This window comes from Pseudopipra pipra, unplaced genomic scaffold (assembly GCF_036250125.1).
Source record: "Pseudopipra pipra isolate bDixPip1 unplaced genomic scaffold, bDixPip1.hap1 HAP1_SCAFFOLD_48, whole genome shotgun sequence".
NCBI lineage: Eukaryota > Metazoa > Chordata > Aves > Passeriformes > Pipridae > Pseudopipra > Pseudopipra pipra.
The window spans coordinates 201,449-219,288 of record NW_026990961.1 but is presented as its reverse complement, the minus strand read 5'-3'; the positions used below and the strand labels follow the sequence as shown (position 1 = coordinate 219,288).

Here is a 17,840-nt window from a genome sequence, read left to right as displayed (position 1 = left end):
TTTTGTAATTTTTTTTGTTTAATTTCTGATATAAAAAGCTAAAATTTGCCTTCCTCTAATATTCCTTCTTGAAATTCCCCAAAGTATGCCTAGTCCTAGTGAAAATCTGAGGCTGAGCACATTATTAGGATGCAGGGAATGCTGCGGTATTCTTAGTATCTTATCTCCCGATATATCAATATTTATGTATTGATACTGGTTCACTGGTTTTGAAACTTTTTGACAGTGTAGCTGTGTCTGTGCTCCTTTGGAACTGAGAAGCCAAAATTATCTCTAATTATTGACAACAGAAATCACAATTCCCAGCCCTGAGGGAACGGGGTGATTGCTTGTAATTAAAGGTAATTAGTGGTCTCTCTGATTGCTACACCTTGGCTAAGTTTAACCCTTGCTTTCCTTCCAGCCCTTGCTTATGGTGGTACTAATGGCTCTACAGCTACGGTGTGAGTCAGTTGCCATTAAGCCCTGAAGTCTAATCTTGGGCAGAAAAAAAGATTAAATTTCACTTGCTAACTACTGTTTAAGTAGTACTTGAGTTGGTTAGAGCAGGGTGCTTATAATGCGAAGGTCATGGGTTCAATCCCCATAGAGGCCATTAACTTAAGAATTGGATTTTGTGGGTCCCTTCCAACTCAGAATATTCTGTGAATATCTGTGAGAACTAAAAAGTGGAATTGCAACAGAAATCTGAAACCAACGTGCCTCACTCATGCAAGTCAGCTGCAATGCCTAAGTATTTCCCCATCACTCACATATACTTCAACATGAACAATAAATAGGAAAAATGAAATCCTGTGATACAGCTGAGCTGCTCTCCCTTCTCCCAACTTCCTTCCAAACAACAACAAAAAAATTGTTTCTTAACTGAAAAGGAGCAAGAACCATTTTTTCCTGTTAGGATAAAGACTGAGGAAAATCCACCCAACTTATTTTGACATTACCAGAATTAGCAGAAATGTCAGTGTTTTACAACTGTTTGAATATAGCATTATCATAATATTTTGGAATATTGTACCGGCAGACTCATTACACTGCCATAACTGAAGTTCAGAGATCTGACTCAGATGTACAATAATAAAACAAAGACAAATACTCCGCTGCATTTTTGTCGGAGGCATTAGTGGTAAGAGAATAAAATATAGTCTGGGTTATTTATGCGTGGACAGACACATGAATATTTAGTAGTCATACTAATTATAGAACTTGTTCCAGTGTTTGAAGGTTTCATTCTGTCAAATGAGATTAATTAATGGGAGAAAATGCATGTTCACATAGGCAATATGTAGGAATAGCAATAGGCAACATGTCAATACTCTTCAGTGCCTCATGCGATCCCTTCAGCATGGGGTAGCTTAGTTGTTTCTGCTGCGGTACAGCAAAGACTTCAGAAAACTTGCTGTCTGAAATTATTGCTTCAGTTCGCTCATGCTCACTTGAAGTGCTGTTTCTGTCAAACAGGCTGTCTAGGAATCATTTTTGGATGCCTTTCAGCGGGCCTTTTAAATGTTACCACTATACCTACTTGACTCTAGTGAAAGTAAGGAGGTCTCTGAACTTTCCCACTGTTTTTCTAGTCTTTGCTTAAAAAATAAAAGAACTATAGGGGCCTTTAAGGAAGTTTGCCGCTGAGGAGTTTAACCTGGGGACAGAGCCTAATTTACCACGTGGTATGTCAGAGGTGGCTCTGACCATTCTGCCTTGGGCTCACGTATGAAATACTTGTACAACCACCCTGAGAAAGACAGACCTACTCCTGCACGCCCTGGTATTTTGACTGTTTGGCAATGATACCTGCCCTCATGGAGGTGCATCGTGGATCCTACTCTCCTTGGCTGCCTTTTAAAACACCTCTCTGCTGCATGTCAGCAGTGTCTTCCTACATTAGCAGTCATGTAGAACTGGAAGAAATTAAAACCCTTCCTGCACAGGGCTCAGTCTATAGGCTTTTAACATGAATGCCACTATGGTCCTGGACTGAGGAAGTAGAGGTAAAGAGCGTGAAGCCCCCATTTGCCCAAATCTATGTGCTGTAATGAAGGAGGCAGCCAGTGTAGGACGAGCTGTTGGCCTGCCTGGGACCTCCATGTTACTCTTCATCCCTTGCTGTCACTGACATAGCTGACCTAGTGCCCTTAGAAGGGAGCGTGCAAAAGCCATCTGAGATGGGTGTCCCAGGTCCTCTCCCACAGGCAAGTGGAAGAAGCATGAAAGCTGCTTCCAGGGATCAGGAAGAAGCCATCCTGCCCTGAACCTTGTGCCAGGTAACAGAGCGGCAGAGGGAAATCCAGTCTCTCACTTGAGCTAGACCTTGTTTGAAAGCAACAGCGGTGTCCTGGATCCCTCCTGTATCTCCTGAGGGCCAGCTGTGGGAGGATACAGCACAGTGGGTTAAAGTTTGTGTAGTGCTGCTCCAGCCATACATCGGGGCATGCAGTGGTACATACACAGTGCTGTCTGTGCTCCCAGCATGGCCTTCGCCTGCCGGAGGCTGGACAACAGACGTTTCTGCCGGCCAGGTGGACTTTTGCTCATCTGAACTCCCCTCTGCTTTGAAGACATCGCTAATCCACCAGGAGGTGACTTACTGCTGCATTCATCAAATGACAGACATGATAGTGAATCACTTAAAATGGAGTGAACCAGATGGTGCCATTCGTGCCTTTCAGAGCTGGTCTTGCCTGCCACTTGTTGCCTCAGTGCAGCAACATGAGTGCGAGAACTGAAGCAGTGCTGCTTACTTGACCTATAAACTTCATCCCCTTGGAAGTTACTCTGTCACTATGAGGTGACCCATCAGTTTAAGGACAAGGCAAGCAAGATGATATATATTAATGTCAGATACTTATGGCACAAGTTCATAATTTCATAACATTTTACTGTCACACTGTCCTGGTGTTTGCTATCTTGCTGGCAGCTATCACAAAATCAGACCAACAGGACTTAAAGAAGCAAGGGAATCCCAAACTTGAGCTCAAAATGGTGATACCAATACTTTGCTTTCCCATTTTCCCGTTTTATTTCCTCTGTACCTTAAAATCAAATGAGTGGAAAGAAAGATATATTTTGTAAATGCTTTACTCACCACCAAAAATCACTGATGTGTGCACCACATTTAGCAGTGGGCATCAGTGTAATGGAAAGTAGTACTAGCAGTGAAGAATAGTGCTGCGTTCAATCATCACTACAGGAGGAATGCAAGCAGACAGTATGCCTATGCATCTTCACTCTTGTCAGAAAATGGCTTGCTATGACTGCTTGTGCAGGTCTTTGTATCATTCAAAAGACATTCCTGGAGCAAATGTACTGGGTTGTCCTTTGTAATGCACAGGGGAAACAGGACCATCTAAGGAATTATTCATGCTTTTACCCCTCAAAACTCGCCTCTTTTCTCTGAATGTGTACCAACTTGACTCAGCTAGTTGCTGGTTATATTTGAGAATCTCACTCAACTGCAGAGAGCTGAAGATGGTTAACAATTGCAGCAGCACTGTAACTGGTAACTCCTTAAGAACTACTCCTGGGAAAGGATTTAAACTGCTTGGAGTGATGGCTGATACAATAGCACTTAGCAATGAGAAAGAAAATAGTCATATACAACCAGCTTTCTGAAAAGCAACATCAAGTACTTCAGAGACCTGCCCTGGACGCTAGGGCGTTGCAGGCAAATGTCATGGCAAGGAAGAGGTGATTGCGTGAGGTGCTAATTCCTTTGCTGCAGGCTCTGTGTCTCAGATGACAACTTTTGCAAAATGTAACGAAATGCATAAAGACATTTTGACAGTTATTTTCCCTCTGCTCTGCTGGCTTTGGCTGAGAGCACCACATCAATAACCTTAACTAAAGAGAGGCATGCAGGGATCTTGGCAGAGTCTGAGAGATGATTGATTGGGTTGGTGCAATGAAGTAAATTCCTCTTCTTCCTGCTGCCCAGAGCATGAACACTGCAGGTGTAGAGAGGCATGTCCCATACCTTGGTCCCTGACGTATCCAGGGTGTTCCAGGGGACCCAGAGGCAGGCATCCTATTTTAACCTCCACTGTACAAACCCATTATTGAAAGACACCGATACATCTGTGACTAATGTGTTGGGCTTGTTGACTCTTCAGTGTACTAACTTCCCCTGCTGTATTCCGTGGGGCTTTAAGCAATGGCACTTTACTAATTTGTTCACTTTTAAAACTGGATTTTGCCTCAGTTGAAGCCTTACAGCCCCTGCTGTGTGTCACTCAGCAAAGCAAACTGACTGCAATGAAGTAGATGGCTGTTTACCAGAAGTGGGTTGCTCACTTTCCGTAATTTACTTTTTTTTTTATTTAATGCTTTGGCTTGCTTGGGTTTTTAATCAGAGCACAAGAGAGAAGGAGGCAAAGAGGGAGACAGAGAGGAAAGCAGTTCTTGGGCTATGTTGACAGACGACTCTTTCCTCAGTTGTCAGGTTTTAAGACTGTCGGCAGCGCTGCTGGTAAATGGAAAAGAAATAATGCTAGGGCGGGGAGGGCGAGGCTGACCTGACGGAGACTAGAGCGGAGGGGCTGTGTGCTGTCACGATCACGGCGGCAGGCAGCGCCGCAGTCCTGGTTACTCCTGCAGCTGCCCGACTCCCCATAGCTGCCCCTACAGACAGCTCACTTGTCAGCAAGGGATTTTCTTCCCCTCTTCCCTTGATACGGATCCCTCAACTGGTATTATGGATTGTATCCTTGGCTTATTGTAATAAAAAAAACAAAACAAAAAACAAGGGAAAAAAAATCCGTGTGGGTTTGCAATCTGGAGATGAGCCTTTGATTCTCTCGGTCAGCCCGAGGATGGTTGCATGTTGGCACAGCTGCCCCGCACGTACACCTGCACGCTCGCAGCTTGCCCCCGCAGCACCACTTGCCAGCGGGGGGACAGTGTCTGCCAGAAATGTTAGCTGCTCCCGGGCAGTGTTGAAGGTGGAGCCTGTGCATGCGTAGTGGCAGCAGCCGCCCTCTTAGAGCTTTAACCAAAGAGGTAACCTGCAGCTATGGAGTCACCGACTAAGGAAATCGAAGAATTTGAGAGCAACTCTCTGAAATATCTGCAGCCAGAGCAAATAGAGAAAATCTGGCTTCGTCTCCGAGGCTTGTAAGTAGTACTTTTTTTGTTGTCTCTTCCAATTTCCTCCAAATGTCAAAATTATTGTAGTACTTTATTTTTTCTTTCTTGCTGGTACGTTCAGAATCTCCCAGGAGTTTCCACACCTGTTCTCCATAAATACAGTGACTTAATCTTAGCAAAATGTCAATTTACTTCTTTAAATTGAACTGCTTCTTAAATTGAACAAACATTTTCAAGTTGGAATGTAGAAATGTCGTTAATGTAGCATTTTAAGATATAGGCAGTTACTGAGATGCTAGTTACTTTGGGTGTTATACTAGAAAAGTTTTGTTGTAGCCTGAATGGTACTTAATTGAATTCTGGTTTTGATGCAATATAGAGAAGACTTTTCCCCCACTATAAATGTACATAGTTTCTGACACTGACATGATTAATAAGAACAAAATAGGCAGAGAAGGCACAACTGGAATACAACTGGAATAGCATTTGTAATGGCAGGAAATTCATCTTCCATTGATTGGATTGTACATTTAGCCTGACTTGCCATGAAATGACTGGACATTGCCTCCTGAGTAAAAAAAAAGTACCTGTGCTTAAAGAACTTGGCACTGCAGAGCAGAAAAAGCTGTAGAGTCTGCTAGCTTATTTAGAAGCAATATCTGGTGTCTTTTTCAGATTCTTGGTATGTAAAATACTATCTACCAGCAATAAGATCCTTTACTGGCAGCAAACCATTTATTTGTCCATCAGTTTTCGGCCAAGGAAAAGAGGAGCATTACTGTGTTAAGCTACATACCTTTCTAAGTTCAGAACTGTTTGTGTTTGTTTACTTTTCTTCAGCCTTACATGCTTGTGTTATTAAAATTTTAGCCCTCAAGGGAAAGACTGGGGAGAAGGAAACAAGGAGGCTTGGAAACATCAGAAGCAACAAAATGAAGGAAGAGTAGGCTAATAACTGAAAACAAATAGGTCCAAGTTAAACCTGAGTTGCTCTTTGAGTGCTATTTTGTGTGAGAAACGACGGAATATATTGCAAAGCATATCCAAAACTTGTGAGGGACTCCAAGCAATCTATGAGATATGCATGAATATGTATTTCTTTCAAGGCATCACTCCAGGAAGCCTGTTGTGTGAAGGAACTTAATCAAAGCAGGTAACATCTGTTTTGTAAGCCTTCCAAATAGAAGAGCCACACAAAACAAGCCTTCTAATTTTTAAATCTGTGCCATGCTGTACTATTAAGATTTCTTGAATTTCTGTCTAATATGGAGTTAAGGAGCATGCTGATTTGGATTCCACCTGGAGTTCATAGGTAATTGTTCAGCAGCATTGTTGTTTGGGATCTCTCTTGCAGTTAGTACAAGCTCTGATCTCTTCTACCTTTTGAAAAGTTAGAAAAACTTGAAGACTTATTTTAGATGCGTAATAGTTAAATCTCAGGCTGTTTTTCAGTATAGCCCTCTTTGTCAGCGTGAGTGTAACAAACATGTCTCTTCTTCTTTGTGTCAAGACTTCTTTGCCTAAAGAGGAGAGAGATTTTTTCTGCAGAATTCTTGATCCCAAGATGGAAACTGAAATGTGTTCTGTAGAAGATTTTGCATTCCCCGTTATTTTTTGGAGGCTTTTAGTTCATGTATACACACACACACACAACTGTTTGCAAACTGAGTTTTGGCATCATGTTTTGTGTTTTTTTTCTTGTCTGTCTTTATGCATGCTTATATGTGTAAGAAGAACGATCACATGTGCACAACCCTCTTAATTAAATCTTAAATAAGATGCTTCAGCCTGGAGAGGTCAAATACTGCTTGAGAAGCCACCTTTCTCCTCTGCCACTACTACACTGATAGCCATATCACACAGAAATTAGTTACAAGGCACAGCAGTGCTACCAGAGCAGTCTTACAGAGGTAGTGAGAGAGGGCGTGATGCTGGTTGAAGATGCCTGAGGAGTTGTAGTCTGCAGCATACAGATATCCAGATACCTAGTAATTTGATTGTGATACCTCTCCTTAAATGGGAAGGGTTGTGATGATTTAAATAGTCTGAAGTGCTAGGCATGGTGTTAGACACCTCCTTGGTAGGACTTCATCTGTGACAACTCTGGTACCTTCTCACCCCCCGTGCCCCAGCTGGTGTGTTACTCACAATGACTTCGTGGACAAAACACTATCCATCACCTCTTGCAATATTTGGCTTTTCTAGAGGGCCAGGAATGGGGGGCTCTTTTAATTTTCACTCCATCTCGGCCTGCTTGGTTTGAAGGGAATGGAAACCCAAAGGCTGCTGCAAAGGGGTGGTTAAGTTGAGGCTCTTTTCAGATGCCCCTAATGTAGTGTGTTTTCTGTTTAAGCAAGTCTAGTGAGGGCTTTTTTTGCCACGAGCCTGGTACTGTTCTGTCACGGAATCACAGAATATGCTGAGTTTGGAAGGCACCCACAAGGATCATTGAGTCCAACTCAGGCCCTGCACAGGACCATCCCTAAGAGTCACACCATGTGTCTGAGAGTATGTTCCTCTTGAACTCTGTCAGGTTTGGTGCTGTGACCACTTACCTGGGAGCCTGTTCTGTCCTGCAGGATGGCTGGCCTCTGGAGGTTTGGGCATGGAATGTATACTTTCAAGGTATAGGGAGGTCTTTTGGACAGCAGGGAAGGACAGATATTTGTGAGGCTGAAGCGAGGTGTCTGTTGCAACATGAATCATATGTTGCTCTGAAAACCAGACAAGATACTGAATTTGTCTCTGGAGTGGAGAGGAATGGTTTGCTTCTCCTTTTCTCTTTGTATCTCTCCAAGATGTGGTTTCTTAGTCAGGGCAGCCTGGTTGATTTGTAAGCATAGCAGTGTGAGGCAGTGGTTGTTACGCCATATACAAGTTCCTTTTGCTTTAACTGTTTAAGAATGAGCTAAAATACTAATGTATTGAATGTACTGTACTGAAATGTTTTTACTTGACATATACGTATTAATGGTGTAATGATTCTGTGCAGTAATTTATATGAGAAACAAGTCAGTGGACCTACAGTGTTTTCTCAGGTTTAAGGGAGTGTGGTAAGTTGTCTCATAGGGCAGTAAGTCATCTGTGGCAAAATCTTTGGGTGTCTCTAACCAGAGATTTATGAAATAAATGTTGCCTTTTACACATGACCTATTAGATATCAATTTAAGTTTAGTCACAGCTTACAAAAAGAATCTTTTAGTGATTTGTTATTAGTAAGCTTTGAGGAAAGCTTTCTGAATAAGCCGTTGTTGGGCAAAGGTACTACTAGACGATTTCCTTGCAGAAGAGGCCTCCCAGAAACAAACCTGCTTCAGAGTTTTAACAACATCATAAATGAATCAAACTGGAACAGCTTCAGTCCCTTTAAGGATATCTAATAGGGCTTTTGCTTTTGGCTGCTAGAGAGTTACATATGAGTCCACCTTCCAGTCTCCAGTGATTGCTAATAATTTTGCTAAAATTGAGACTTTCTGCTCTGCAAAACTTATCAGTTAAGATTAGGTGAGAGCCATGACAGTTCACTGTTGGCAGCAGAGCTTGGAGACACTATTTCAAAACACATGGTTTCAAGATTGCTTGGTTGCTTTTCAAGCTGATGGTTTCTCTAGGGAGGTAAGGGCAGTGGTGGTTTTGTTGTGGTGTTCTTCTTTTAGCACTTGGAACCCTAGCTGTGGGACTTGAACTCCCATCTGCTAGCTACAACTCTTGAAACTTCACGAAGTGGCTTCAATTGCTTCCTGATTTCTCAAGAACAGAGAAGCCCTTTTCAACACTAGGATTAGATGTTGTGTCTGAGGACACTGAAGAATGCAGAGGTATATATCCAAAGAGCTTTGTGAGTTTCAGTAGGGATGTGCTAGTTTACAGCAGCTTGGAGATATTTTTTGTTTTGATTTTGGTTCCTTTTATGCAGAAAAATAAAACCTTTGTTTCTAGCTATTACAGTAGTACTGGCATCACTGGCATCTGCTGGTGCCTCTGCAGTGCTTTAAGCATTGCACGAGGAGAGGAGGGAAAATGGACTTTAACCTTCTTCCCAGTAGCTGGGCTTATAATGTTGAATTGCTAAATACATAATAAATCCCTTCATTCTCAGTGTAGTTGTTCCTCATGCTACTCTCATAGAATCACCAAGGTTGGAAGAGACCTTTAATATCATGAAGTCTGACTGTCAACCCAGCACTACTACTGTAACCCCTAAATCACTAAACCATATCACCTAGTGGCAGCTCCAAACACCTTTTAAACACCTTCAGGGATGGTAATTCCACCACATCCCTGGGCAACCTATTCCAATGCCTGACCACCCTAAGTGAAAAAACTTTTTCTAATATCTAATCTGAATTTCCCGTCTCAGCTTACGGCCATTTCCTCTAGTCCTCTCATTGCAGGTATGGTAGAAGAGACTAGTTCCCACCTCACTACCACCTGTTTTCAGGTAGTTGTAGAGAGCAGTGAGGTCCTCCTGAGCCTCCTCTTCTAAAGACTAAATAAACCCAGCTCCTTCAGCTGTTCCTCATATGGCACATTTTCTAGACCCTTCATGAGCCTTGTTGCCCTTCACTAGACATGCTCCATCACTTCAATGTTGTTTTTAAAGTGAGAAGCCAAGAACTGAATGTAGAATCATGGAATCATAGAATATGCTGAGTTGGAAGGGACCCACAAAAATCATCGAGCCCAACCCTTAGCCTTGCAGAGAACCATCCCCAAGAATGACACCATGTGCCTTAGAGTATCATCAAAATGCTTCTTGAACTCTGTCAGGCTTGGTGCTGTGACCACTTCCCTGGGGAGCTTGTTCCAGTGCCCAGCCACCCGCTGGGTGAAGAATCTTTTTCTGATATCCAACCTAAACCTCCCCTGATACAACTTCAGGTCCTTGGTCCTGTCACTGGTCACCACAGAGAAGAGATCAGTGTTTGCCCCTCTTCCCCTCACAAGGAAGTTGCAGACTGCGATGAGGTCTTCTCTCAGTCTCCTCTTCTCCAGGCTGAACAGACCAAGTGACTTCAGGTGCAGCCTCACCAGTGCTAAGTACAGGGGGATGATTACTTCCTTAGTCCTAGTGGTTACACTATTCTTGATACAGGCCAGGATGCCACTGACCTTCTTGGCCACCTGGGCACACTGCTGGCTCATATTGAGTCGGCTGTCAACCAGCACACCCAGGTCCCTTTCTGCTGAACAGCTCTTGTGCCACTCCACCCCCCACCTGTAGTGCTGCCTGGCATTGCTGCAACCCAAGTGCAGGACCCGGGACTTTGCCTTGTTGAACCTCACACAGTTGTCCTTAGCCCACTGATTGAGTCTGTCCAGGTCTCTCTGTAGAACCTTCCTACCCTCGAACAGATCAGCACTCCCACTCCATTTAGTGTCATCTGCAAATTTCCTGAGGGTACACTCAATCCCCATGTCCAGATCATGAACAAAGATGTTAAACAGGACCTGCTTCAGTAGTGAGTCCTGGGGGACACCACTGGTGACCAGCCACCAACTGGATTTAGCTCCATTCACCACAACTCTCTGGGCCCAGCCATCTAGCCAGTTTTTTACTCATGAAAGAATCCACCTATCCAAGCCACAAGAAGCCAGTTTTCCCAGGAAGATGCTGTGGGATTCTGTTCAAATGCTTTACTGAAGTCTAGATAGTAGAGGAAGGAAAGGCTGTGGATGTAGTCTAAGCAGGTCACTTTGTTGTAGAAAGAGATCAGGTTGGCCAAGCAGGGCCTGCCTTTCATAAATCCGTGTTGGCTGGGCTTGATCCCCTGATTGTCCTGCATTTACCATGTTAACATCCCAGTCCCTAAAGCTTAACTGGGAGTATTACTTTTATATTCAAGACTCTAAGAGTTCCTACAAAACTCTTGAAGAGTCTTTGGTTCTTTAACACCTTGAGATCGCATAAAGAGAAAAAACCACACACTTTTTCTGAAGAGATTTCTTTTAATGTAGTGAGAAAATATGCATTTTTGCAAAAGTTTGACAGGAGTAACGTACAACCAAGGCAGAAGCATTTCACTAAAGCACCCAGCACACCACAACCCTCACAAAACTTAGTAAAATCTGTTTGCCAAAAGAAATTAAGAAAGAAAGGAGAGATTAAAAGAAGGAACAGGAGTAAAGAGAGAGAGGAGAGAAGGCATAAAGAGATTAGAATAAGAGAAGAATAGTTACTGCCAAGAATCCTTCACATGGTGACAGCCAGAGAAGAGAAAGAGAAGACCCTCTTCCCCTCTATTTATGTGATCTGGCCCTCCAGGCAGGACGTCCAGTTCACTGACCACTCAGTGCCTTCTAGGCCAGATTGAGGGGTGGTGTAGCCAATCAGAGGCTCCCGGGGGGTGTGATGTGGGTGGGCTATGAGGCAGATCTGTTTGATTGGCAGCTCTGCCACATGGCTTCAGTGAGGCCGCAGGCCTGACCATGAGGATTCTGACTTGGCCCCTCCCCCAACACAGATTGGTTGATTTGACCCATAATCTAGTGAGATTCGGTGTCTCACAAGTAGTGCTCAGGATGAGCTCTTCCATAACCTTGCCCAAAACTGAGGTTATGCTGACAGGCCTGTAGTTCTCTATATCACCCTTTCAACCCTTCTTGTAGGTGGATGTTACATTTACTAATTTCCAGTCAGCTGGAACTTCTGCAGTAAAACCGGGTGTCTTGGTTTAACCACAGTGAGCAATCAAGCACCATGCAGTGAGATCAGGGAGAAAATTGGAAGGGTAAAAGCTAGAAAACTCGCACACTGAGATAAAGACAGTTTAATGGGGAAAGCAAAAGCCACACACAGAATCAAAGCAAAACAAGGAATTAATTCACTTCTTCCCATGGGCAGGCAGGTGTTCAGCCATCTCCAGGAGATTAGGGCCCCATCACGTAATGTTTACTTGGGAAGACAAATGCCATCGCTCCAAACATCCCCCTTCTTCTTCCCCTCACTTTATATACTGAGCATGATGTCATATGGTATCCCAAAATATCCCTTTGGTTATTTTGGTTCACCTGTCCCTGCTATGCTCCCTCCCAGTTTCCTTTGCATACCTCCTCACTGGCAAAACATGAGACAAGCCAAAAAAAAAAAAAGTCTTTGACTTAAGATAAACATGCCTTAGCAAACCACCAGAAAACATAAGTGTGTTATCAACACCATTCTCATTCAGAATTCAAAACAGAGCCCTGTAACAGCTACTGAGACGAAATTAACTCTATCCTAGCTGAATCCAGGACACCAGGACTGCTGGTAGATGACTGAAAGTGGTTTGGCAAGTTCTTTCGCCAGTGCCCTCATTACTCTAGGGTGGATCCCATCAGGGCCAATAGACTTATGAGTGTCTAATTGGCAGAACAGGTCACTAACAATCTCCTTTTGTCACAAACTTCCAGCTCAGGGAGCTGGGTATTCTGAGGACAACTGGTCTTGATAAGACTGAGGAAAAGAAGGCATTGAGTACCTTTGCCTTTCCCCTGTCACTATACTAGCCTCTGCATTCAACAAATGATTAACCTTCCTTTTTCTTCCAGTGTATTTATAGAAACTTTTTTTGTTGTCTTTAACTGTAGCAGCCAAATCAAGTTCTAATTGGGCTTTGACCCTTCTAATCTTTCTACATGACCTCACAACATTGTTATAGTCCCTCCTTCCAGAGGTGGTAGATTCTCTTGTTTTTTCCCCAAGTTCCAGCCTAAGTTCTGTGTTTAACCAGGCTGGTCTTTTTCCTTGACAACTTGTCTTTCTACACATGGGAACAGCCTGAATATTTAACAGTTCCTTTTTAAAGCACATCCAGCTTTCCTGGACTCCTTTACCCCTCAGGGCTGACTCCCAAAGGACTGTATCAATCAATGTCCTAAACAGGAGAGCCCATTGTGAGACCCCACCTGAAATACTATGTCCAGCTCTACATCCCCCAATATTAGATGGATGTAGACTTGCTTGAGCACCAGAAGGGGCCATGAAGATGAACAGAGGGATGGAGCACATCTCTTATGAAGACAGGCTGAGAGAGTTGGGGTTGTTCAGCCTGAAGAAGAGAAGGGTCCAGAGACATTATAGCCCCCTTACAGTACCTGAGAGGAGTCTACAGGAAAGCTGGCACATGTAATGATGGGACAAGTGGTAATGGCTTTAAACTGAAAGAGAGAAGGTTTAGATTAGATACAAGGAACAAATTCTTCACTATGAGGGTTGTGAAGCAGTGGAACAAGTTGCCTAGAGCAGCTGTCCCTGGAAGTGTTCAAGGCAGGGCTGGACAGGGCTTTGAGTAACCTGGCCCATGGCAGGGAAGTTGGACTCGATGTTCTCTAAGGTTCCTTTCGATACAAACCATTCTGTGATTACAAACAGTAGCAATCTCTGAACTGTGACATAAATGTGATACTTGACATTGAATTCCCTAAGAAATTTGATTGGCAAAGACAAACACATTTAAAGCAATATCTTAGAAAACTTAATGGTTTTGCTGAAGATCTGGAACAATATTTCAGCATTTAGGGCATATATTCCACTTCCTCTGCAAAAAAGCCCATCAGAAAGCACTACTTTGTTAGGAAAAGTGTAAATTAGTCTGTTTTCAAGTGGAAAATATGAATATGCTGATTTGTTTCCAGAGGCGAGGGATGCACTCAGGCTGTCTTTGTTCTTGGTTTCGGTCCTCCTGAAGCTTCTGAGTGTCTGGGTTTAAACCGAAGCCCTGTTTGCCCTGAAAGCAGAACTAAGCTACCTTCAACCATATTTAAATACAGCTGCTACCACCCTTTTTCTCATTTGGCTTTCCTAGTGGGCATATACAGGGATTATATGTCAAAGAACCATGTCAGGTTCTTTGTAGGCATCTTAGGTCCAAATTTCACTTTTTCTGTGGTTGTCACAGTTCCTAGAAGGATTAAGAAGGTCTCATTAGTCACCAAGTGGGGACTGGGTATGTGCTAGAGGCAGCGGTGTGACCTAGAGGTTCCTAATTTGGATGAGCTGTGGATATGAATATCTTGATTAGTTTTAAGGTTTGTCAGGAACTGTTTGATCCATAATATTGTTTTTTATGTAGTGTGAAGAAGGGCTTAATTTTACCAGTAGGCTAACTTGTAAGAGCTTGTTTTATACTGCAGTATAGTCTTTGAAGGAGCAATGGGAACAGAAGTGTTGCCAGCAGCTAATCTCATGCCTGACAAAAGGACAGAAGAGAGAATATATTCAAATAATATCAGAACAGCACCTTCAGAATAAGTTAATAAAAAAATATGGTGTTTGGAATTGTAATACTTTAGTAAACTGCATTTTACCACAGTCCTTCTGTTACTTTGTTCCCCAGAGTGACTTTCATTTGAATGTTAAATCAATAGATGGGTACTATAGGTAAGAAACGAGAGAAGACTTCATGTTTAATAGTAAAATGTTGACTAAGAAGTAATATAAACTGTTTTTTTCCATGATCATAAAAAAGCTTTTATTCTTCTGGGGATAGTACAAATAAAATGCCTGCAGCCCAAAAAGCTTATTTCAGCAGTCATAAAAAGACCACCACAATGTGTCATTGTAATATTAAATTCAGTGCTTTTCAAATATCACTGCTATAAAGCTTAAAATCCTGCAAGATATGAAAAAAGTTATTTTGGGGAAGATTAATTTATTAAACCTCAAGTGAAATTAACAGCCTCTTTCTGGAATTCTTTTTTATAACTATCTCAGTGGGATAGGAGTCTATACAGAAAGAAATAAAACCCAGTGGAAGATATCACTGAAAAATCCTCTGCATGACTGTTTTAAAGGCTGTGGGGAGAGCTCATCTCCTAATCTGCCAGCTTTTGGTGGATTCAGATACTAAATTAAATCCAACTCAGCCCTTGAAAGGATTTTTATTTAGTGTGTTTCTTTTTCTTCATGCAATTCGTATGAAATTTCCAGTTCCAGTCTTGTCTTGTTCCATCAAAAAATCACCTCGGCCCCTTCAAAATACTAGAAAAGGTCTGACTCTGTTCCTGACTGGTAGATGAGGGAAGTGTGCAGTTCAAGTATTAGGGCTGACACATTAAAACAGCGTAGCAACTGTGAAACATACCTCTACGGGTGCAACTTGCTCTCAAAACACATGGGATTTGGATAAAGCAGAGGTTTTCTAGAAGGGCTTGTTTGGATTCATAAGGCTGTTTTTGATCTTCTGAACTGTTCTATACTGAAAGAATGATATTGATACCAGTGCGTTTGCAGGGGTAAAATTAAAATGCAGTTCCTGGCCTTCAGAGCATCTTTTTTTTTTTGCTTGTGTGGGGTTTTTGTTTGTTTGTTTCTTTGTTTTGTTGGTTTTGGTGGTTTTCTTTGGTTTTTGTTTGTTTCTTTGTTTTGTTTTTTTTTTGTTTTCTAGGTTTTCTAAGTTACTGATGGCTTGAGAAAAGTTTAGTCCCATGATGGTGCAAAAATTTCCTCCAACAGTCAGGAGCCCAATGTTGTACTAAAATTTTGCAATAGATCAAGAGTGCAGCGCAAAATCTTTGTAGTAAACTCAGCTGGTTGATTTCAGTAAAATCAGATTCCTCTAAACAACTGGTAAGGTCCATGTTGGGGACTTTTGAATTTTGCTGGCCGGGAAGGTGCTTGCAGAGTTCTTGGAGATCTGTATGGCTATTAATGAGAGGTTTGAAAGGCTGTGTCTCTGCCAAGGATTGCAAATCATGTCTCAGCAGTCCGGCTTGCCTTCTTTGAGAGAACTTCCATGCCTATCACTTGGTGATGTGTGAATGGAGAAGTTCACGTGAGCATAGGCATGCAGCGGGAGAAGATTGTCATGATCTTTCTTGTCAAGAGAGATGTAGGAGACAGTTTAGTTATTAAGATGCATATGGACATGTATCATAAGTTCTATGCTTTATTTCCATATCTGTCAAGCTGTGGAGTTATTTTGTTATTAATGTGACACTCTGAATGGCTGTTACTAAGTCTGTGTTGTCACTTTAGGAGTGAATTCTTACACTAATAGAGAGAGACAGAAAGTTGCACAGCATCCATCTGCAGCATGAATCTTGGCTTGATGCAAATCTTATTTCAACATCGAGATTAGCACAACATAAGATCTGTGCAATTTTAACAGCTAAGACTATATAGTGCCCTTGAGCTACAGCTATAGCAGGCAGGGCCAAGGAGCAGAAGTAGAGCATTAACCTCCTTGCAAGGCTGAGCAGTTCAGATAGTTGATGTAAATGATGCTCAGATCACACTTCCTCCCTTGCCTCCTGGTGGAACAGCTGATTTTCTGGAATTCACTAGCAGTAAGCAGTTACTGGTGTCTGCTAAGCAGAGAGTCTGAATACACAATTTAGATATGCTCCTATACACCTGTTGATGCAGCAGGGACTGCTACAGCCAGATGGAAGAACTCTCTTTTTTCAGACTTGCTTGAAAGTGAAAGTAAGGAAGCTGTGGGGGTTGAGACTGGGAGGGGAGAATTGAGAGATCATCTACAGGAGAGCATACTGACTCATAAAAGGTATGGAGAGGACAACCAGAGAGAGCATTTTAAAAATAAATAAATAAATTTTAAAAAAAAAAAAAAGAAAAGTGGTGGTGGGGAAAGAGATAGTCCTGTGAGTTCTTCAGATCCCTACACATAAACATTTGTTAGATTTATTTATTTTCAGATTAAAATAGTTCATAGCACAACATATGCAAGTCATTTAGGAGTTTGAGTTCTGCTGAAAATCACAGCGACAAGGCCTTTAAAGGCACTTGAAAATGCTGTCCCTCTGTAGCACAGTATTTTTTGCCTCACTCAAATTCTAGTGAAGATGTTGAAGGAAAGCCTGGATGCTGCAAGGAACACCTCTGGTGGTAACTGCTGCACAAACCCCTGCTTCTGTGTCACCTTCTAAGCATGTCTTTATTGAGACAAGTAAGGATCTCTTCTTCAGGAGGCCATTGCTTTGTTTCTTTAGAGTATGGGGGATCTTTGATATCTTGGCCACATTTTTGTCATACCACCAGTCGAAATTCTTCCTCCTACTGTTTCCATTAAAGCTGTCTGGGGGGTTCTGTTTCCTTTCTCTCATTGCGCTAGTGTTACATGTGCAAAGAGACTACAGATTTGGATGCAGTTTGACTGGATGTGTAGATGAGGTAATTCATGTCATACAGAGAGTGTCTTTAAAGTGCCTTTTAGAGAAAGGTTTTTGTATAAATGCTCAGCGATCTCTAGAAGACCTGTTTCTAATTAACTCCACTGCAATGAAAATATCTTCTTGCAAATAGAGAAGAATGAAATTCCTGAGTTATGCAAATTTGCTGAATAACCTGGAGTAAATTATCATAATGGTCCCACCTAGCATCACAATCTATGAAATATCAAATTTCAGTTTGAATTACCTATTAACTGTATGGAGGCAGATCTGCTCCTTTTCTGAGCCAGAGGCAGGGAATTTGACTCCTCCCTTACCGCAGCCAAAGCTTAAAGACCTAGAGTCACTGTGTCAACCATGGCACCTGGTACGTGGAAAGGACAGGATATACTTACCTAAATACATTTTTATACCTGAGGCTTCTGAAGACATGTTCCATCCCTTCCCCTCCTGGCTGCTGTGCCATCAAGATACTTGAGAGACAGGTGGTATCAGGATGGAGCAGAGCCTTAAGGAACAGAAATCTTGCACAGCTTCTTTTGCTTCTGTGTGTATGCTCAACACCTGTTCCCATCCTCCCACCCACCCATCCCAGTTATCTCTCCCAAAGTTTCCTCCTGTGTGGTGAGAAATTCCCATGCTGAGACCAC

At 42.4% G+C, this 17,840-nt stretch overlaps 1 protein-coding gene across 2 annotated transcripts in view; it reads left to right on the top strand.

The window, feature by feature from the left end:
- The first annotated feature begins 4,607 nt into the window (after positions 1-4,607).
- The window catches only part of LOC135408456 (dual specificity calcium/calmodulin-dependent 3',5'-cyclic nucleotide phosphodiesterase 1C), a 141,652-nt gene continuing 128,419 nt past the window's right edge, over positions 4,608-17,840 (top strand). The window contains exon 1 of one of the 2 annotated variants that reach the window (XM_064643613.1): positions 4,608-5,106. In XM_064643613.1, coding sequence (XP_064499683.1) covers positions 5,006-5,106 — 101 coding nt within the window. In that variant the 5' untranslated portion in view covers positions 4,608-5,005. The remainder of the gene's footprint in view (positions 5,107-17,840) is intronic. The other variant, XM_064643611.1, reaches the window with a different exon arrangement.